The sequence below is a fragment of the Phyllobates terribilis genome, unplaced genomic scaffold, assembly GCF_046119375.1.
Source record: "Phyllobates terribilis strain yellow unplaced genomic scaffold, ASM4611937v1 Scaffold_12__6_contigs__length_324123572, whole genome shotgun sequence".
Taxonomy (NCBI): Eukaryota; Metazoa; Chordata; class Amphibia; order Anura; family Dendrobatidae; genus Phyllobates; species Phyllobates terribilis.
Genome location: NW_027362772.1, coordinates 318,911,803 through 318,933,392, shown reverse-complemented (window position 1 = coordinate 318,933,392; position 21,590 = coordinate 318,911,803). Strand labels below are relative to the sequence as shown.

At 55.7% G+C, this 21,590-nt stretch overlaps 1 protein-coding gene across 2 annotated transcripts in view; it reads left to right on the top strand.

Annotated features, from left to right (window-relative positions):
• Nucleotides 1-21,590, top strand: part of ADAMTS8 (ADAM metallopeptidase with thrombospondin type 1 motif 8) — an 81,114-nt gene that overhangs the window by 20,541 nt on the left and 38,983 nt on the right. For both annotated transcript variants that reach the window (XM_073657473.1, XM_073657474.1), the window contains exon 3: nt 20,778-21,017. In XM_073657473.1, the coding sequence (XP_073513574.1) occupies nt 20,778-21,017 (240 nt within the window). The remainder of the gene's footprint in view (nt 1-20,777; nt 21,018-21,590) is intronic.

Genomic DNA, 21,590 nt, shown 5'->3' with positions numbered 1-21,590 from the left:
GACATGACATGCGATTGTAGTACAATAGCTGTGACTCTGAATTTCTTTAGGAGTCCCTGTATAAAAGTAGGATCGCGAGATTTTCTGCCTGTTAGGTATTGTGTGATCATCATTAGGTCGGGATTAGACGAATGTATTTTAGGGTCTCTACAGACTGCAATTCACAGATTCATGCCACGGTCCCACTATCCGTATTTGGTCAGCATTCGGTCAGTATTTTTTCTCAGGAGTGGGAGCCAAAACCAGGAGTGGGTGAGAAATGCAAAATTGGTGACTTTTCTGTTATACCTTTTCTCTGAGTGTTCCTCATCTGGTTTTGGCTCCCACTCCTGAGAAATAATACTGACCGAATACTGACCAAATACGGATAGTGCGGCCGTGGCTTTAACGTCGTTGAGTCTCGTGACACAGACTTCTAGCCTCAGCCAGGAGACCTTATATGTTTTCTATGTATGGACCATGAAATATCCCAGCCTCACTTGGTGCTTAGTAGTCACTTATAGCACTATCACAGATGGGACAAAGTGTGTGGTGGATTCTCTGCCCTCCGAGTGTTGCCCGGGCTGATGGCGCTGGTTTGGTGTATTAACATTATAGCTCTGTGTAGCCATTTAAAGTAAAAAAAAAAGTTTTGTCATAGCAGATCAGTCCAGAAAATTGGCTTCCAGAAGTTTCCTTTAATCCCATAACAAAGCCTCCAGTGAGGTGCGCGGCCTTCTTTTATGGCATCCCACCCCCCTACCTGTGCAGCTATAGTTTGAGTCTGCAGTTCCCAGACACAGTGGTCCGACCGCCCAGAAAGCGCCTTTATTTCGAAGTAGTCCTTCCTCCCTTTTCATTTTCCTTTTCCCTTTTCTCTGTGGGAAATGGTGGGTGGCAAGGTGGGTCATTGCTCTATTCTGGACTCTGTCCTGCTGCTTAACCTTTTCACTGCTGGATGACCATCCAGAGAGCAGAGACTGCACAGAGGATGTGGCTCCATTTACTCTGCACGTCGCTGTGACCGGTGGGGCTGCTGAGCGGGACACCATGACTAGACGTCCTATACTGCTATGTCTCGCCCTGGTCCCCCTGCACTGTTATGTCTCGCCCTGGTCCCCCTGCACTGTTATGTGTCGCCCTGGTCCCCCTGCACTATTATGTGTCGCCCTGGTCCCCCTGCACTGTTATGTGTCGCCCTGGTCCCCCTGCACTGTTATGTGTCGCCCTGGTCCCCCTGCACTGTTATGTGTCGCCCTGGTCCCCCTGCACTGTTATGTGTCGCCCTGGTCCCCCTTCACTGTTATGTGTCGCCCTGGCCTCCCTGCACTGTTATGTGTCGCCCTGGTCCCCCTTCACTGTTATGTGTCGCCCTGGTCCCCCTGCACTGTTATGTGTCGCCCTGGTCCCCCTGCACTGTTATGTGTCGCCCTGGTCCCCCTGCACTGTTATGTGTCGCCCTGGTCCCCCTGCACTGTTATGTGTCGCCCTGGTCCCCCTGCACTGTTATGTGTCGCCCTGGTCCCCCTGCACTGTTATGTGTCGCCCTGGTCCCCCTGCACTGTTATGTGTCGCCCTGGTCCCCCTGCACTGTTATGTGTCGCCCTGGTCCCCCTTCACTGTTATGTGTCGCCCTGGTCCCCCTGCACTGTTATGTGTCGCCCTGGTCCCCCTGCACTGTTATGTGTCGCCCTGGTCCCCCTGCACTGTTATGTGTCGCCCTGGTCGCCCTGCACTGTTATGTGTCGCCCTGGTCCCCCTTCACTGTTATGTGTCGCCCTGGTCCCCCTGCACTGTTATGTGTCGCCCTGGTCCCCCTGCACTGTTATGTGTCGCCCTGGTCCCCCTGCACTGTTATGTGTCGCCCTGGTCCCCCTGCACTGTTATGTGTCGCCCTGGTCCCCCTGCATTGTTATGTGTCGCCCTGGTCCCCCTGCACATTATCCCGCGCCTTCTGTGGATGATTCGTAGCATTAGTTATACTTCTGGATTCTCTTGCTTTAGTGGTAAATGTAATAGCGCAGAATGTGGAGTGTGTGAGAAAGTGATTGTGGTGCAGGGAGCAGATGCCAGTGACGCGCCCCCTGGGCCATGTTCAGGGGATACCCGGAGACGGATCTGTATGGGGGTAGTAGTCCTTGTGGCGGTGACCCGGTCCGTGCCCAGGGTGTCAAACTAAGTGTGTGGCAGTCTTTGTAGATGTTGTTAAGTGTCGACTACGCCACCCGTTGAGTGCGGCTTTGAAGCCGCCGCTGCAGAGCAGTCCGCTGAGGCCGGTGGTATATGTGCAGCAGTGATGGTATAACCCCCAACGGGAGGGGTATGGCCTCAGGGCAGCAGGTGTGGAAGATGGGGGTTGTGATGATGCAGGAAGGAGAGGCAGAGTCAGGAGATGCAGTTTCAGGGTTTTTTTACTCACTGATGTTGCTTTAGTCACTCTGGCCTTGAGTGACCACCCGAGCCGTGCTGCGTCCACCAGGTGCGGGACTCGGCTAACCCCCGGGCAGTTCCGGAGCGTGGTCCTGAGCTTCCCTCTCACTCTCTTTCTCCTGGCCGTCCCCACCAGGGATCCACCTCTGTCCAGCTCCCTCGGGTCTCTTGGTGGTCAAACCTCCTCTGGGTTCCCTGACCCTATGCTTGGTGTGCCTTTCTGGTGGATTTGGTGAGGGTCGTGGCAAATCTTGACCACGACCTCCGGTTCCTGGCTAAGGGTTACTTCTGCCTCTGCCAGCTTGGGTTCCGGTACCCGTGTCCGCCAACCCCTCACCCTTTCTGGTCTGTTTCTGGGTTCTTGGGGTTCCTTCTGTCTTTCTCTCTGGGTCCTTCTGACTCCTCTCTCTCTCTCTCTCTGCAGGCCTTGCTCTGGAGCTGGGCCCAGCCGGAGCCACAGCTCCCTGTCAGCCCTCCTGGCTGAGCTCCTCTGCTCTTCTCCTCCTGCCTGAACTGAACCCTGATCTAAGATGGTGCCCACCTTATATACTCCCTCTATGTGTGAGCCCAGGTGACCAGCACCCAATGAGCTCCTAGCTTTACCCAGACTACTCCCCCTATCTGCCCCTACACTACTGGGATGTTCCACCCCCCTCCCACTCCAGCCAGGGACAGACGCTGTCGTACCTGCACATTTACTTGGTGGGAGTACCGTAGTTCTGTCCCCCGGAAATGGGATGTATGTAGTGCATGCAGCCTACTAAGCTCAGTTCCACACTCCATCCTTACCCGGGAGTGGAATACCACACCTCTGGCTTGAGGTGCAATACCCCTGTAGCAGCCGAATCCTCAGGGTGCTACATTCCCCCCTGGTAAATCACAGCACGTCCTCGGGCTGTAAAAGAATAAACATTCCAAAACATACAATTTTTTTCAAAACATCATAAACATATTAAACATTATAAACATTATCAGCAGCAATAAACTCTTCATATAAAACTTTTCATTATAAACATTCTTGTTCCTCCGGCCACGGTGCAACTTGTGACCGGGTAAAGTGCAACAGTCTCTTCTGAAAAAAACAACAGTTTCCTATAGAACCAGTAGGGGGCGCCTTAGAAAGCGCAACTATATACAAAGGGAGGTGGCCGCTCTCAGTCCTCGGCCAGTGGGGAACAGGAATGGCTGTTCACAGTCCTCAGCCTGTGGGGAGATGGGACACACTGGAACAGTTCACACTTGTCCCAACGGGGAACATATTTAAATTAGCAGCATGGCATATACCCTTACGGGTAACTATTTTACAGTTTCAGTTCACCTCTTAATGGTGACGATTCCCTCCTGCTCCTTCCTGAGGGTAGGCTTCAGACCCGTCCGGGTCCTCTTGAGTGAACCCGATGAGGTCTCCTCCAGTGGGGTCCCACGCAAACTGCGCTTCCTCCAACGAGAGTGGGGTGATCTTGGCGGGCGCCGGAGCCGGGATCAGGGGCTCATCCAGGGGTCTTTCTTTCCGGAGTCGGGGATGGTAGTACTCCGGTGACCACTCAAAGGGCTGCCCATCCAGGCAAGTGTGCTGGGCCAACAAGTCCTCACCCAGGTGCGGCACAGTGGAAGTTGAGGGCGCGGTGGTGGTAGCGGCGCCCGGGTTCACCAGGCCTTGCGACCAGGCCTGGGGCACCCTGAAGGTGAAGGGCACCGTGAAGACGGCGGCGCCCGGGTGTACTTGACTTTGCGACCAGGCCGGTGGCTCGGCAGAGGTAGAGGGCGCTGTTGGTACTGCGGCGCCTGGGGGTACTCTGCCCTGTGACCAGGCCGATGGCGCTTCCTGTTTGGTCGCACTCAGGGTTGAGGCGCGTGACGTCACAGGGGGCGTGGCCGCGGCTTCTGTTTGAGGCTTAGACGGGAGCGGTGACGGTGCAACGACGGGCACGGCAGGGGAAATTTCGGGCTCTGCGACGGGGAGCTGGGGCAGGCTCACGGCTTCTCGGCTCGGGGTAGTGACGTCCCCTTTACCTGCCTCCGTTTCTTTAGCTCCTTCCTCGGCGTCGTCTCCGGCCTTGATTCCTCCTGCGCCATCCTCAGAGGCGGTCTGACTCCTCGTCTCGGGTGGCGTGCTCCGTTGGCGGGTTCCTGCCTGCAGGGCCATCTCTCTGCTCCATGTGGCCAGTACGTCTCGCTGCACTCGGGCCATCCTCTGAGCCAAGCCCTCCAGTGCGGTCCGTGCATGCTCCCGATCTCTGGGGAGCTGCGCCAGGATCTCCACCAGGCCTTCTGGGGTAGTCGCTTGCAACAGGCTCCTGACCACTGGGTCGGTGCTGCCTGCCTCCCCCTCCATCTCCGGGTACGACTCCTCCAGACTCCTCCAAGCTGCTCCCATCTTCTCTCGTTTGTTCTCTCTCCGCCCCCATTGAGGGCGGTCCTGGGGCAACTTGGTGATTGTCAGTTCCAGGGGCAGACCCCCCACGCTGATGGACATCTCAATCATTGCAGTCTCTGCTGGTGGGGGCGGTCTCCGTTTTTGGCGCCATTCTTGGTCCTGGCCCACGATGGGAGGTGGCCTCTTGCCACCCTCTGGCACGCCCATAATGGCGTCCGCTCTGCCAAGGCGGGAAATCTTCTCAGATGGCGGGAACCGCTTCCCAATGGCGGGAAACTCTGTGGATGGAGGGAAAAGACTGCAGATGGCGGGCAAACGGCGGGAAATGATCCGAGATGACGTCCGATGGCGGGGACCCTCCGGAATTGGCGGGAGACTTCTTTTTACGGTAAATATGAACTTTTCTTCAGGCACGCAGTACCCGGTGGTTGCGGGCACGTGATCCTGCCGACTACGCCAAAAGTTGACGCGCCCCCTGGGCCATGTTCAGGGGATACCCGGAGCCGGATCTGTATGGGGGTAGTAGTCCTTGTGGCGGTGACCCGGTCCGTGCCCAGGGTGTCAAACTAAGTGTGTGGCAGTCTTTGTAGATGTTGTTAAGTGTCGACTACGCCACCCGTTGAGTGCGGCTTTGAAGCCGCCGCTGCAGAGCAGTCCGCTGAGGCCGGTGGTATATGTGCAGCAGTGATGGTATAACCCCCAACGGGAGGGGTATGGCCTCAGGGCAGCAGGTGTGGAAGATGGGGGTTGTGATGATGCAGGAAGGAGAGGCAGAGTCAGGAGATGCAGTTTCAGGGTTTTTTTACTCACTGATGTTGCTTTAGTCACTCTGGCCTTGAGTGACCACCCGAGCCGTGCTGCGTCCACCAGGTGCGGGACTCGGCTAACCCCCGGGCAGTTCCGGAGCGTGGTCCTGAGCTTCCCTCTCACTCTCTTTCTCCTGGCCGTCCCCACCAGGGATCCACCTCTGTCCAGCTCCCTCGGGTCTCTTGGTGGTCAAACCTCCTCTGGGTTCCCTGACCCTATGCTTGGTGTGCCTTTCTGGTGGATTTGGTGAGGGTCGTGGCAAATCTTGACCACGACCTCCGGTTCCTGGCTAAGGGTTACTTCTGCCTCTGCCAGCTTGGGTTCCGGTACCCGTGTCCGCCAACCCCTCACCCTTTCTGGTCTGTTTCTGGGTTCTTGGGGTTCCTTCTGTCTTTCTCTCTGGGTCCTTCTGACTCCTCTCTCTCTCTCTCTCTGCAGGCCTTGCTCTGGAGCTGGGCCCAGCCGGAGCCACAGCTCCCTGTCAGCCCTCCTGGCTGAGCTCCTCTGCTCTTCTCCTCCTGCCTGAACTGAACCCTGATCTAAGATGGTGCCCACCTTATATACCTCCCTCTATGTGTGAGCCCAGGTGACCAGCACCCAATGAGCTCCTAGCTTTACCCAGACTACTCCCCCTATCTGCCCCTACACTACTGGGATATTCCTCCCCCCTCCCACTCCAGCCAGGGACAGACGCTGTCGTACCTGCACATTTACTTGGTGGGAGTACCGTAGTTCTGTCCCCCGGAAATGGGATGTATGTAGTGCATGCAGCCTACTGAGCTCAGTTCCACACTCCATCCTTACCCGGGAGTGGAATACCACACCTCTGGCTTGAGGTGCAATACCCCTGTAGCAGCCGAATCCTCAGGGTGCTACACCAGCACTCCTGGGGTCGGGGTGTGTTACTTTATTAACTCTTATGGCTGCTCGCTAAGCGTCGTGATGGCTCTCTTTTCTGTATTATGAATGATTATATCTTATTCTATAAATTCTGGGTTGATTGTTGTCATCCGTGCGCTTGATACAGCTCAATTCCTGCGACATGTGACTGGTGATATATGATGTCCGAAGGTTATTACTGGTCGTGGACGAAACTTGTAAGATACTTTACACTCCAAAATATGGAACGTAACTTTATTAGACAGTCCAGATAACAAGTCATTGATGTTTTGGCCCTAAGACATGGGCCTTCATCAAACACGACAAAGATGATAGAATCAGGATATGATCACATAGGTAATACAAAGAAATCAATCACAAAGAATCGTATCAAACGAAATCATTATAGACTTAAATGACTTTATCACATTATCTCTACCTGCTAAAGAGAAAGAAGAACAGTGACCTGTCCAAAAGTATATAACCCGAAAATAAAATGATGGAATAACAGATTCCTCCTTATAATAATCCTGAAATAAATCTGTTACATATACAGAATATAAATCATACAAGCGGTGTAATGACCATCACTGTTATAGATATAATTGTAAAATCTATAAGCCATTTCATAGTTTATAGTGAATATTGAAGCAAGACTATGACCTTCAGATGACCCTGGTGCAAGGGGACCCCCTGATGGGAACAGGTAATTAAATCAGATTATCTGATGGATCGCAGGCCAAGCAGGGCTGACAGAGGAATTTTGGGATACGGACAGATTCATGGCCGGTGGAGATAACCTATCACCTCTAGCATCCCCTTGAACAGAAATGTAAGCAGAATACTCTAAAATCCTTTGTCTACCTTTGCAAATTATGAATATTGGGTTATTGTGGACGGCATAGATGTGACAGATATGAGAGACATTTTCAAAGTCGTGACGAAGTGGCGAGCGTAACGCATTGTCTTACATCACAGAACGGTTGCAGGAACACCTCCGAATGAATACCGTTCAGATGGATGATGCTATTCATGCTATGTTTCCTTTTGTGATAAAATCGTGATAGAAAATATGACATTGATATCTCCCGCCTGGTACCTCCAGGGGTGAAGATATTGGGGATCTCATAATTTTCTGAACACCTAGCCACATCCCATAACCTGCCCTGTTATGAGTCACCAGAGGGGAGTTATTGGGCATGACAGCAAATGCCGAACTATGATCCGTGTCAGTCCTGGGAGACACAGTGCACTGTGGTTCTGCACCATTGCTCCCCTTCATAAGAGACAGAGCCAACCCTGTGAATTCAGGTTTACTACATTTCTTCTGTTTAAACTTTTTATTTTTTGTAATTGTTTATACTATATTGTTTTGTCGCATTTTGTAACATTTTTGTATTTTTTTATAAACCCTGCCTACTTTTTGGATTAAGTAAATAAAATTGAATAGCTCCGTTCCTCTTGCTCTATAAACCTCCCCCCTGAAGCCATATGCTACCTGCAACGGATGTCCAATCAGCCTGTATAAACGATTGGTGGTAGAATCTAGTTCCTTTTATATATATACATATATATATATGTATATACATCTGTGTGTATTGTGACAGAGTCACTGGTATGATATCTGAGGGGTGGTATGTGTCATGCAGGTTACTAGCCTGTGTGAACTGAAATCAATAAACTTTCTGCCAGCATGTCATATGCTGGGGGTTAACGCTTTTTAAAGGGTGTGGTTTTATGGGAATAACACAGAGATGGGAGGGAAGTCATTCCCCATACCTCCACCGCAGAGTGTGGCTGAGCAAGGTTTAAATGTTCAGTCCTGTTTTTTTTCTCTGTTGTGATTTGGAGAGGCAAGGTCTCCAGACTAGGAGAGCTTCAGCTCAGGACAGAGCTGAAGGCTGGGACTACAACCTGCGTGGGCAAATCCCATACACATATGGACTCTGCTATATAGCCAGCCTTTTCACTCAGGTGTTGTCCAGTGTGTGGAAGCTAGCTCCTGTGAGAGAGAGGAGCTTGTGTTTGTGCTAAGCTGGACCATGTGCTATTGCTAACCCTGAGTGGCCGGACCTCGGCCAAAGTAAGGACTGTTCTGTACCTTTTTTGTTTCCTGTTATGCCAGAAAGGCTACTTTTATGTTTGACACTTGGCCGTGGTTTATGTGGCTTCTTATAATAAACCTCTAAGTCATTGAAAGAGACAGTGTCCTGTATCTACCTCTGAGTGCAGCAGAGCAAAAGACTCTACCACAATAAATATATATAATTCCATGTGCTGGAATTGGACGTGTATATACCATACGCTCACTGTGAGTTCCCTGATAACCGGCCTATTAGTGAAAAAAGCCGCGGCCTCGTCCATCACTTATCAGTTAATTGCATAATTATCTTGACGATTGGAGACGGCGGAGTGTTGTTCCCTGAAAAATTTATGGCAGCAATGGGATATATAGAGCATTAGTGATTTGGTTTGAGTGATCATTCCTGTCACTAAAAACTTGCTCGGTCCCTGTGAGGAGTCTGAGCAGGGTTTTGAGGATTGGACTCAGTGTTTATATTCATACCTGTGACATTAATGTACATGTAGAGAATATCTGGGCAGAAAAAGAGATAAAAACTGGGAAAAGAAATTAGCGCTACCTGAGCGCAGTAAATAACATCACATATGGAATTTTGAAAGGGTGACTATAGAGGCTCACCTTTGTGGGTTGTGCAGATTCAGGCACAGCTCTAGTGTAGACTTAATAGAATATTTTACAGGGACTCCTCCAACGGTCTGCCGCTCGCTCGTCCGAGGACCATGGTTGCACACCTTGTCCTGGCCCGACAGGTTGCCTCCACGTGGATTTGAAGCAGGGGATTACCGGAGGCGCTCCCGTGGATGATGTGCGATATAATATATTGACCCCACTGACAAAAACAAGCAGCAAATGATCACTGAGCTGGTGCAACAGGACGTGCAGCAAGTCCATCATCTGAGCCCTGGTGAAGGGGAGGCGCGCCAAGGCCTGGATGGCGCTGCTTCAGGGGTCCTACCTACGGATGCAAGCCACATCCAGAAGCAGGGTAGTGCGGACCCACACCTGCATTTGGCTCTACTGCAACTAGACGCAGACAATCGTGAGGGACAACTGAAACTCATTCAGCAATACCAGGAGCGAGAGTCTGTGGAGCGGCAGGCCCAGGCAGAGTGAGGGACTGCTGAGTAACAGGTTGAGAGCGCCGAGCACCAAACCGAGCGAGAGTCTGTGGAGCGGCAGGCCCAGGCAGAGTGAGGGACTGCTGAGTAACAGGTTGAGAGCGCCGAGCACCAAACCGAGCGAGAGGCTGTGGAGCGGCAGGCCCAGGCAGAGTGAGGGACTGCTGAGTAACAGGTTGAGAGCGCCGAGCACCAAACCGAGCGAGAGGCTGTGGAGCGGCAGGCCCAGGCAGAGTGAGGGACTGCTGAGTAACAGGTTGAGAGCGCCGAGCACCAAACCGAGCGAGAGGCTGTGGAGCGGCAGGCCCAGGCAGAGTGAGAGACTGCTGAGTAACAGGTTGAGAGCGCCGAGCACCAAACCGAGCGAGAGGCTGTGGAGCGGCAGGCCCAGGCAGAGTGAGGGACTGCTGAGTAACAGGTTGAGAGCGCCGAGCACCAAGCCGAGCGAGAGGCTCTGGAGCGGCAGGCCCAGGCAGAGTGAGGGACTGCTGAGTAACAGGTTGAGAGCGCCGAGCACCAAGCCGAGCGAGAGGCTGTGGAGCGGCAGGCCCAGGCAGAGTGAGGGACTGCTGAGTAACAGGTTGAGAGCGCCGAGCACCAAACCGAGCGAGAGGCTGTGGAGCGGCAGGCCCAGGCAGAGTGAGGGACTGCTGAGTAACAGGTTGAGAGCGCCGAGCACCAAACCGAGCGAGAGGCTGTGGAGCGGCAGGCCCAGGCAGAGTGAGGGACTGCTGAGTAACAGGTTGAGAGCGCCGAGCACCAAGCCGAGCGAGAGGCTGTGGAGCGGCAGGCCCAGGCAGAGTGAGGGACTGCTGAGTAACAGGTTGAGAGCGCCGAGCACCAAGCCGAGCGAGAGGCTGTGGAGCGGCAGGCCCAGGCCGAGTGAGGGACTGCTGAGTAACAGGTTGAGAGCGCCGAGCACCAAACCGAGCGAGAGGCTGTGGAGCGGCAGGTCCAGGCAGAGTGAGGGACTGCTGAGTAACAGGTTGAGAGCGCCGAGCACCAAGCCGAGCGAGAGGCTGTGGAGCGGCAGGCCCAGGCCGAGTGAGGGACTGCTGAGTAACAGGTTGAGAGCGCCGAGCACCAAGCCGAGCGAGAGGCTGTGGAGCGGCAGGCCCAGGCCGAGTGAGGGACTGCTGAGTAACAGGTTGAGAGCGCTGAGCACCAAGCCGAGCGAGAGGCTGTGGAGCGGCAGGCCCAGGCAGAGTGAGGGACTGCTGAGTAACAGGTTGAGAGCGCCGAGCACCAAGCCGAGCGAGAGGCTGTGGAGCGGCAGGCCCAGGCAGAGTGAGGGACTGCTGAGTAACAGGTTGAGAGCGCCGAGCACCAAACCGAGCGAGAGGCTGTGGAGCGGCAGGCCCAGGCAGAGTGAGGGACTGCTGAGTAACAGGTTGAGAGCGCCGAGCACCAAACCGAGCGAGAGGCTGTGGAGCGGCAGGCCCAGGCAGAGTGAGAGACTGCTGAGTAACAGGTTGAGAGCGCCGAGCACCAAGCCGAGCGAGAGGCTGTGGAGCGGCAGGCCCAGGCAGAGTGAGGGACTGCTGAGTAACAGGTTGAGAGCGCCGAGCACCAAACCGAGCGAGAGGCTGTGGAGCGGCAGGCCCAGGCAGAGTGAGGGACTGCTGAGTAACAGGTTGAGAGCGCCGAGCACCAAACCGAGCGAGAGGCTGTGGAGCGGCAGGCCCAGGCAGAGTGAGAGACTGCTGAGTAACAGGTTGAGAGCGCCGAGCACCAAGCCGAGCGAGAGGCTGTGGAGCGGCAGGCCCAGGCAGAGTGAGAGACTGCTGAGTAACAGGTTGAGAGCGCCGAGCACCAAACCGAGCGAGAGGCTGTGGAGCGGCAGGCCCAGGCAGAGTGAGAGACTGCTGAGTAACAGGTTGAGAGCGCCGAGCACCAAACCGAGCGAGAGGCTGTGGAGCGGCAGGCCCAGGCAGAGTGAGGGACTGCTGAGTAACAGGTTGAGAGCGCCGAGCACCAAACCGAGCGAGAGGCTGTGGAGCGGCAGGCCCAGGCAGAGTGAGAGACTGCTGAGTAACAGGTTGAGAGCGCCGAGCACCAAACCGAGCGAGAGGCTGTGGAGCGGCAGGCCCAGGCAGAGTGAGGGACTGCTGAGTAACAGGTTGAGAGCGCCGAGCACCAAACCGAGCGAGAGGCTGTGGAGCGGCAGGCCCAGGCAGAGTGAGGGACTGCTGAGTAACAGGTTGAGAGCGCCGAGCACCAAGCCGAGCGAGAGGCTGTGGAGCGGCAGGCCCAGGCAGAGTGAGGGACTGCTGAGTAACAGGTTGAGAGCGCCGAGCACCAAGCCGAGCGAGAGGCTGTGGAGCGGCAGGCCCAGGCAGAGTGAGGGACTGCTGAGTAACAGGTTGAGAGCGCCGAGCACCAAACCGAGCGAGAGGCTGTGGAGCGGCAGGCCCAGGCAGAGTGAGGGACTGCTGAGTAACAGGTTGAGAGCGCCGAGCACCAAGCCGAGCGAGAGGCTGTGGAGCGGCAGGCCCAGGCAGAGTGAGGGACTGCTGAGTAACAGGTTGAGAGCGCCGAGCACCAAGCCGAGCGAGAGGCTGTGGAGCGGCAGGCCCAGGCAGAGTGAGGGACTGCTGAGTAACAGGTTGAGAGCGCCGAGCACCAAACCGAGCGAGAGGCTGTGGAGCGGCAGGCCCAGGCAGAGTGAGAGACTGCTGAGTAACAGGTTGAGAGCGCCGAGCACCAAACCGAGCGAGAGGCTGTGGAGCGGCAGGCCCAGGCAGAGTGAGGGACTGCTGAGTAACAGGTTGAGAGCGCCGAGCACCAAACCGAGCGAGAGGCTGTGGAGCGGCAGGCCCAGGCAGAGTGAGAGACTGCTGAGTAACAGGTTGAGAGCGCCGAGCACCAAACCGAGCGAGAGGCTGTGGAGCGGCAGGCCCAGGCAGAGTGAGGGACTGCTGAGTAACAGGTTGAGAGCGCCGAGCACCAAACCGAGCGAGAGGCTGTGGAGCGGCAGGCCCAGGCAGAGTGAGGGACTGCTGAGTAACAGGTTGAGAGCGCCGAGCACCAAGCCGAGCGAGAGGCTGTGGAGCGGCAGGCCCAGGCAGAGTGAGGGACTGCTGAGTAACAGGTTGAGAGCGCCGAGCACCAAGCCGAGCGAGAGGCTGTGGAGCGGCAGGCCCAGGCAGAGTGAGGGACTGCTGAGTAACAGGTTGAGAGCGCCGAGCACCAAACCGAGCGAGAGGCTGTGGAGCGGCAGGCCCAGGCAGAGTGAGGGACTGCTGAGTAACAGGTTGAGAGCGCCGAGCACCAAGCCGAGCGAGAGGCTGTGGAGCGGCAGGCCCAGGCAGAGTGAGGGACTGCTGAGTAACAGGTTGAGAGCGCCGAGCACCAAGCCGAGCGAGAGGCTGTGGAGCGGCAGGCCCAGGCTGAGTGAGGGACTGCTGAGTAAGAGGTTGAGAGCGCCGAGCACCAAACCGATCGAGAGGCTGTGGAGCGGAAGGCCCAGGCTGAGTGAGGGACTGCTGAGTAACAGGTTGAGAGCGGCGAGCACCAAACCGAGCGAGAGGCTGTGGAGCGGCAGGCCCAGGCAGAGTGAGGGACTGCTGAGTAACAGGTTGAGAGCGCCGAGCACCAAACCGAGCGAGAGGCTGTGGAGCGGCAGGCCCAGGCAGAGTGAGGGACTGCTGAGTAACAGGTTGAGAGCGCCGAGCACCAAGCCGAGCGAGAGGCTGTGGAGCGGCAGGCCCAGGCAGAGTGAGGGACTGCTGAGTAACAGGTTGAGAGCGCCGAGCACCAAGCCGAGCGAGAGGCTGTGGAGCGGCAGGCCCAGGCAGAGTGAGGGACTGCTGAGTAACAGGTTGAGAGCGCCGAGCACCAAACCGAGCGAGAGGCTGTGGAGCGGCAGGCCCAGGCAGAGTGAGAGACTGCTGAGTAACAGGTTGAGAGCGCCGAGCACCAAACCGAGCGAGAGGCTGTGGAGCGGCAGGCCCAGGCAGAGTGAGGGACTGCTGAGTAACAGGTTGAGAGCGCCGAGCACCAAACCGAGCGAGAGGCTGTGGAGCGGCAGGCCCAGGCAGAGTGAGAGACTGCTGAGTAACAGGTTGAGAGCGCCGAGCACCAAACCGAGCGAGAGGCTGTGGAGCGGCAGGCCCAGGCAGAGTGAGGGACTGCTGAGTAACAGGTTGAGAGCGCCGAGCACCAAACCGAGCGAGAGGCTGTGGAGCGGCAGGCCCAGGCAGAGTGAGGGACTGCTGAGTAACAGGTTGAGAGCGCCGAGCACCAAGCCGAGCGAGAGGCTGTGGAGCGGCAGGCCCAGGCAGAGTGAGGGACTGCTGAGTAACAGGTTGAGAGCGCCGAGCACCAAGCCGAGCGAGAGGCTGTGGAGCGGCAGGCCCAGGCAGAGTGAGGGACTGCTGAGTAACAGGTTGAGAGCGCCGAGCACCAAACCGAGCGAGAGGCTGTGGAGCGGCAGGCCCAGGCAGAGTGAGGGACTGCTGAGTAACAGGTTGAGAGCGCCGAGCACCAAGCCGAGCGAGAGGCTGTGGAGCGGCAGGCCCAGGCAGAGTGAGGGACTGCTGAGTAACAGGTTGAGAGCGCCGAGCACCAAGCCGAGCGAGAGGCTGTGGAGCGGCAGGCCCAGGCTGAGTGAGGGACTGCTGAGTAAGAGGTTGAGAGCGCCGAGCACCAAACCGATCGAGAGGCTGTGGAGCGGCAGGCCCAGGCTGAGTGAGGGACTGCTGAGTAAGAGGTTGAGAGCGCCGAGCACCAAACCGATCGAGAGGCTGTGGAGCGGAAGGCCCAGGCTGAGTGAGGGACTGCTGAGTAACAGGTTGAGAGCGGCGAGCACCAAACCGAGCGAGAGGCTGTGGAGCGGCAGGCCCAGGCAGAGTGAGGGACTGCTGAGTAACAGGTTGAGAGCGCCGAGCACCAAACCGAGCGAGAGGCTGTGGAGCGGCAGGCCCAGGCAGAGTGAGGGACTGCTGAGTAACAGGTTGAGAGCGCCGAGCACCAAGCCGAGCGAGAGGCTGTGGAGCGGCAGGCCCAGGCAGAGTGAGGGACTGCTGAGTAACAGGTTGAGAGCGCCGAGCACCAAGCCGAGCGAGAGGCTGTGGAGCGGCAGGCCCAGGCAGAGTGAGGGACTGCTGAGTAACAGGTTGAGAGCGCCGAGCACCAAACCGAGCGAGAGGCTGTGGAGCGGCAGGCCCAGGCAGAGTGAGAGACTGCTGAGTAACAGGTTGAGAGCGCCGAGCACCAAACCGAGCGAGAGGCTGTGGAGCGGCAGGCCCAGGCAGAGTGAGGGACTGCTGAGTAACAGGTTGAGAGCGCCGAGCACCAAACCGAGCGAGAGGCTGTGGAGCGGCAGGCCCAGGCAGAGTGAGAGACTGCTGAGTAACAGGTTGAGAGCGCCGAGCACCAAACCGAGCGAGAGGCTGTGGAGCGGCAGGCCCAGGCAGAGTGAGGGACTGCTGAGTAACAGGTTGAGAGCGCCGAGCACCAAACCGAGCGAGAGGCTGTGGAGCGGCAGGCCCAGGCAGAGTGAGGGACTGCTGAGTAACAGGTTGAGAGCGCCGAGCACCAAGCCGAGCGAGAGGCTGTGGAGCGGCAGGCCCAGGCAGAGTGAGGGACTGCTGAGTAACAGGTTGAGAGCGCCGAGCACCAAGCCGAGCGAGAGGCTGTGGAGCGGCAGGCCCAGGCAGAGTGAGGGACTGCTGAGTAACAGGTTGAGAGCGCCGAGCACCAAACCGAGCGAGAGGCTGTGGAGCGGCAGGCCCAGGCAGAGTGAGGGACTGCTGAGTAACAGGTTGAGAGCGCCGAGCACCAAGCCGAGCGAGAGGCTGTGGAGCGGCAGGCCCAGGCAGAGTGAGGGACTGCTGAGTAACAGGTTGAGAGCGCCGAGCACCAAGCCGAGCGAGAGGCTGTGGAGCGGCAGGCCCAGGCTGAGTGAGGGACTGCTGAGTAAGAGGTTGAGAGCGCCGAGCACCAAACCGATCGAGAGGCTGTGGAGCGGAAGGCCCAGGCTGAGTGAGGGACTGCTGAGTAACAGGTTGAGAGCGGCGAGCACCAAACCGAGCGAGAGGCTGTGGAGCGGCAGGCCCAGGCAGAGTGAGGGACTGCTGAGTAACAGGTTGAGAGCGCCGAGCACCAAGCCGAGCGAGAGGCTGTGGAGCGGCAGGCCCAGGCAGAGTGAGAGACTGCTGAGTAACAGGTTGAGAGCGCCGAGCACCAAACCGAGCGAGAGGCTGTGGAGCGGCAGGCCCAGGCAGAGTGAGGGACTGCTGAGTAACAGGTTGAGAGCGCCGAGCACCAAACCGAGCGAGAGGCTGTGGAGCGGCAGGCCCAGGCAGAGTGAGGGACTGCTGAGTAACAGGTTGAGAGCGCCGAGCACCAAACCGAGCGAGAGGCTGTGGAGCAGCAGGCCCAGGCAGAGTGAGGGACTGCTGAGTAACAGGTTGAGAGCGCCGAGCACCAAGCCGAGCGAGAGGCTGTGGAGCGGCAGGCCCAGGCAGAGTGAGGGACTGCTGAGTAAGAGGTTGAGATCACCGAGCACCAAACCGAGCGAGAGGCTGTGGAGCGACAGGCCCAGGCAGAGTGAGGGACTGCTGAGTAACAGGTTGAGAGCGCCGAGCACCAAGCCGAGCGAGAGGCTGTGGAGCGGCAGGCCCAGGCAGAGTGAGGGACTGCTGAGTAACAGGTTGAGAGCGCCGAGCACCAAACCGAGCGAGAGGCTGTGGAGCGGCAGGCCCAGGCAGAGTGAGGGACTGCTGAGTAACAGGTTGAGAGCGCCGAGCACCAAGCCGAGCGAGAGGCTGTGGAGCGGCAGGCCCAGGCAGAGTGAGGGACTGCTGAGTAACAGGTTGAGAGCGCCGAGCACCAAGCCGAGCGAGAGGCTGTGGAGCGGCAGGCCCAGGCAGAGTGAGGGACTGCTGAGTAACAGGTTGAGAGCGCCGAGCACCAAGCCGAGCGAGAGGCTGTGGAGCGGCAGGCCCAGGCCGAGTGAGGGACTGCTGAGTAACAGGTTGAGAGCGCCGAGCACCAAACCGAGCGAGAGGCTGTGGAGCGATGGGCCGACAAAGAGCACCAGCTGATGTTGGCCCAACTCTAGAGAGCACAATCTACCTCACTGAGCAGTCAGTCCAGTAATGACAAAACCTTTAAACCCCATCCTGAGCATTTTCCTGTCATGGAAAAAGACACATTTTTGAGGGGGTTTGAAAAGCCTTGCAGACGGTACAGCCTGCCCGATAACCAGTGGGCTTGATTCTTAACCTCGGGGCTACAATGAAAGGCTCTTGAGGTGTTTACCACTCTCCCTCGAGACTATGATGGAGACTATGAGGCCATCAAGTATGCCCTGATAAGGAATGTTATGCATGATGGTAATGTGTCCCATTGTACGGGAGAACTCAGCCAAGTCTCACTGCGGGGTGATGCTGCAGAGGATCCCCTCAAAGGAGTGAGAATCAGTACTATGGTAGATGGGGACAGGCACTGTGATCATGAAGTACCTGGTCCTGTGCAGCTGTCCAGTGTCGCGACAAAGTGACATGGCTGGTGGTAGCTGCTCCATGAATAGCACTGCTCCTGAGGTATTAAGGGAGGATTGGAAAGTGGTACCCATAGCCTGTCAGGATGAGGGGAGAGTGGTACCCATAGCCTGTCAGGATGAGGGGAAGGTGTTATTCCCCAGGGAGACGTTCTACATAGCCGCTGTCATCCGCAGTCAGAATGCAAGTAACTGCCTTTTGGACCGTCATCCAGTGGGATGTTCAGCCGAATCAGTTACGGACCCAAAGCAGGTCCCAGAGGTTTCTAGTGAGGTTGGGGCCTTAATGTCACCTCTGGCTGCCTCTAGCCAGGAGTTCCAGGCAGCTCTGCACTTAGATGCTAGTGTAGAGTAAGTGAGGGACTTCGCAGAGAAACCCATCTCCGAGTCTGACAAGGAGAGGGGTTTTGGGAACCAGGGGAGGTTATACCGGGAGACTGTTCTCTGTAACCCCCAGTAAGAGTGGCTGAGGGCTTTACACCTGTTCGTGCCCTATCGGATTAGGGAAGAGTTGTTGCGGACTGCCCATGAGATCCCACTAGCTGAACACTTGGGGGTTAGCAAAACTAAGGCCCAGCTGTCCCACCACTTTTATTAGCCCATAATGGAAACAGATGTTGCCAACTACTTTCAAGTGTTAAAGAGTGTGGAAGTCGGTTCCTGCTCCCAAAGCTCAACTGATTCCTTTCTGTGGAGTTTTGTGGACATCGTTGGGCTGCTGGCCATCCCCAGCGGCTCTGGAAACGGTTCATCCTTACTGGGATAGACTATGCTACCCTGTACCCGGAGGCAGTGGCTCTGTCCTCAATTAGGGCTGATAAGGTAGCAGATGACTTTTTGGCCATATTTTCTCGAGTAGGGATTTCCCAGGAAAATGCTTACAGATCAGGGGACTCAGTTCATAGATATAACAGATATGAGATGCATATTTTTGGAGTCATGACAAAGTGGCAAACATAATATATTGTCTTACATCACTGGACTGTTGCAGTAACCCCTCCAAATGAATACCGTTCAGATGGATGATGCTATCCATTCCATGTTTCCTATCTATAGAAAAATAAAATTGTGTTTGGAAATATGACATTGATATCTCCCGCCTGGAACCTCCAGGGGTGAAGATATCGGGGATCCCATAATTTTCTGAGGAACTAGCCACATCCCATGACCTGCCCTATTATGAGTCACCGGAGGGGAGGTATGTGGGTGTGACTGGTGTTAATAAAAGCAAATGCCGAACCAGGATGAGTGTCAGCCTGGTGGATACAGCGTGCTGTGTTCTCTGGAAAGAACAGCTGCATGAATATGAGTCATCACCTCGTCCAGGTGTATTTGTGAGCCATCACCTGGATCGGGTGTATTTGTGATTGATGTTGGACTCTCCCACTCCTGGTTAGTAGCTGTCCTGTTCTTTTTATGGGGGGTGACATCCCCTTCTATTTGGGGAAGTTTCACAACTTCATCTCCACTGAAACCAGGGGATGCTTGCAGCAACGCATTGTGGGGGACGCAGACACTGAACGGGAAGGGGCTGCTAAGAGCTTAGAACTGTAATTGTGCTGCGGCCATGGATGTGGCCTGAGTATTAGATCTAAGGCTAGATTACTACAGGCTAAATAGAGCAAAGAATGGATAAAATCTGCAGGTATGGTGGTGAGTCTGCTTTCTGCGCCATCTCACGAGGTGCCTCCTGCTGTAATCAGGGCTGTGGAGTTGGTAAGCCAAACCACCAACTCCAACTCCACAGCCCTGCCTCACTACTGAGCAGCACAGATTTATCTCAATTAAAAGCCGAGATCAGGAATAGGACGGACATTTATAGGACATCTCATAACTTTCCCAAATTCATATGAAAAAATATTCCCCACAAACTGCATTGAGCGACTGCACCCAATTTATTATATAGTACTTGTACCCGGCCACGCGTTGCTGCGGCTCAGTGAGGTTAAATGGAAAAGAAAGAACAGAGCGCACGTTTTTAAAATATCTAATTTCACAATGATTGTGGGTATACAATATTTTTTGTTGTTCCATTGTCTGTGTAGATATAGAGATTGTCTCGTTTGCCGATGTAAACCGCACAATTCTATAGATTTGGCGCTGAGCTTCGTTCATGGTGATTGCAAATTTCAGAATCTTAAATCTCCGAAAGTTCTTCACCGATTCCTTTGAAATTTTGACACAGTCAGGTGTCACAGTGGAGCCGGTCATGTCAGGGATTGCTAATTCACTAGTACAGAGGGAATGTGACAGGAGGGGGAGCAGAGATGAAGGCAGGCGGCGGCAGAGGAGGAGGGGGTGGTCTGCTTGACATGTCCCGGGCCGATACCGGCCAGATCACAGCGCCGCTTCCGCCGTTGTCGTAGTGGGATTTGCACTCGCTCACTATCCGCCCACTGCTGCGAGGCTCGGGCCCAGCTGAGCGCCCAGAGCGGAGGCCGCGGCCTGCGCCTCTCCATGCGGCCTCCTTCTCTCCCTCCCTCCCTCCCGAGCTTGTTGTTGCGCAGTCGGAAATAAGACTCACCTTCCGGAGAAGAAGAAGCCGCAGCGGTGCCGGAGAGCAGAGGTGGTGGTGGTGACGAGCAGCAGCTTCTTTCGGCCACGAACAGACGGTCTCGTCATTCCCCTTTCCTCCAAACCCTACAGGGGACATGAAAGGAGCAGAGCACAGGCAACGGCTGGGGCGAATGAAGGAGAGGGAGAAGGGTTTATGAATGAGATGTCATTAAGGGGGGAGAATGCCGGGGGGCCGGGGAGAATGCCGGGGGACGGGGAGAGTCAGCCTGGGACTGAGCTCATAACACCCCCCTCTCACTGTTTCTTTTACATCCAACAGCTGGTATATAAAAATGTAGTAGGTATTGTAAGGTGGCTGCCGGACAGGTCGTGGACGGGAGATATGTGTCTCCGAAGTGCCAATATAGGACCCAGTGAAGCAGGCTCCAGCACACATAGTGCTGAGAGGAATTTAATGGGCCCGGATTACAGGGCCGGGCTTTACGAGCAGCTGAAAGAGCTGGAGGGGAACAGCTGCTCACTTACCACAGGTCCAGGTCTTAGAAGGCTGATTTAAGACAGCTGCGCCTGTCTCAGTCTGTCTGTGTGTGTTGGGCAAGGTGAGCAGACCTTGCATGTCTCTCAGACTCTGCAGGAGGCAGAGGACAGCGCTGTGTGTAAACGGCTGAGGCCGTGCTGCATGGACTTGTTATTTTGAGCTTTGTTCTGTTATTCCTTTTTGTGCCAGGAAAAGGCGGTTACTTTTGTCTCCTCACTGGTGTATGGACACTAAATAAACCACCAGTTTGTTTGAACCCGCGGACTGCATCACTGTGTGAACCTGTGCCTACCTCCAATGCGGCTCAGTGAGTACACATCCCTACAGTATATAAAAACATGCGTGTACTCGAATGCGACGTTGCGTCACAATTTCAAAGCAATCGGTGAACAACTTTCGGAGATTTAAGATTTTGAATAAATTAACTTTTACATTTTTATATAGATAGGTTGTCAGAGTCGGTCCGTTTTATACCGACTCAACCAAAATGAACACCGACTCCACACTCCTGTAATCTCACGTCTTGTGTCCTCACGTTTCAGCTTCACCTCCTCACACTGATGTCTGTTGCCGCTCGGATCTACAAACACCCGAGTCTGAAGAACTCGGTCAGCCTGGTAGTGGTGAAAGTGCTGATAGCCGAAGATGAAGACTCGGGTCCGGAGGTCTCAGACAATGGTGGCCTCATCCTCCGCAACTTCTGCAAATGGCAGCAGAGTCACAATGTGGCCAGTGATCGTCACCCGGAGCACTACGACACTGCGATCCTCCTCACCCGACAGGTCTGTGACCCCTTGAAATGACGCTTCCTAATGTCTGCGCTTCTGGACTATGACACCTTGGCCTGTAAATATCTCTGATCGCTATTCCTGGCTCATCTGCTCGCAACCTCTGTCCGGCCACAAGTACGGCGCCTCATGGGAGAGTGTGCTGCGATCCTGCCCACCGGAGATGGATCAGCTGTGGTCCATGTCCTTCGGGGGTTCAGACGCTGGCCAACACGGAGTGCATGGGGTGGTCACTGTAACAGATAGCAACATCAGTGTAATGTAAGAGAATCCAGTACAGATTCACAGACACAAGCGAAGCCACACGGACAGAAGGCGCGCCGCAGACATGGAGGCCCACAAATAGGGTCACACCATGTGGCCTCCACCTTACACAAGTGTTAGGACATGGAGGCCCACAAGAAGGGTCACGCCATGCGGCCTCCACCTTACACAAGTGTTAGGACATGGAGGCCCACAAGTAGGGTCACACCATGCGGCCTCCACCTGACACAAGTGTTAGGACATGGAGGCCCACAAGTAGGGTCATACCATGTGGCCTCCACCTTACACAAGTGTTAGGACATG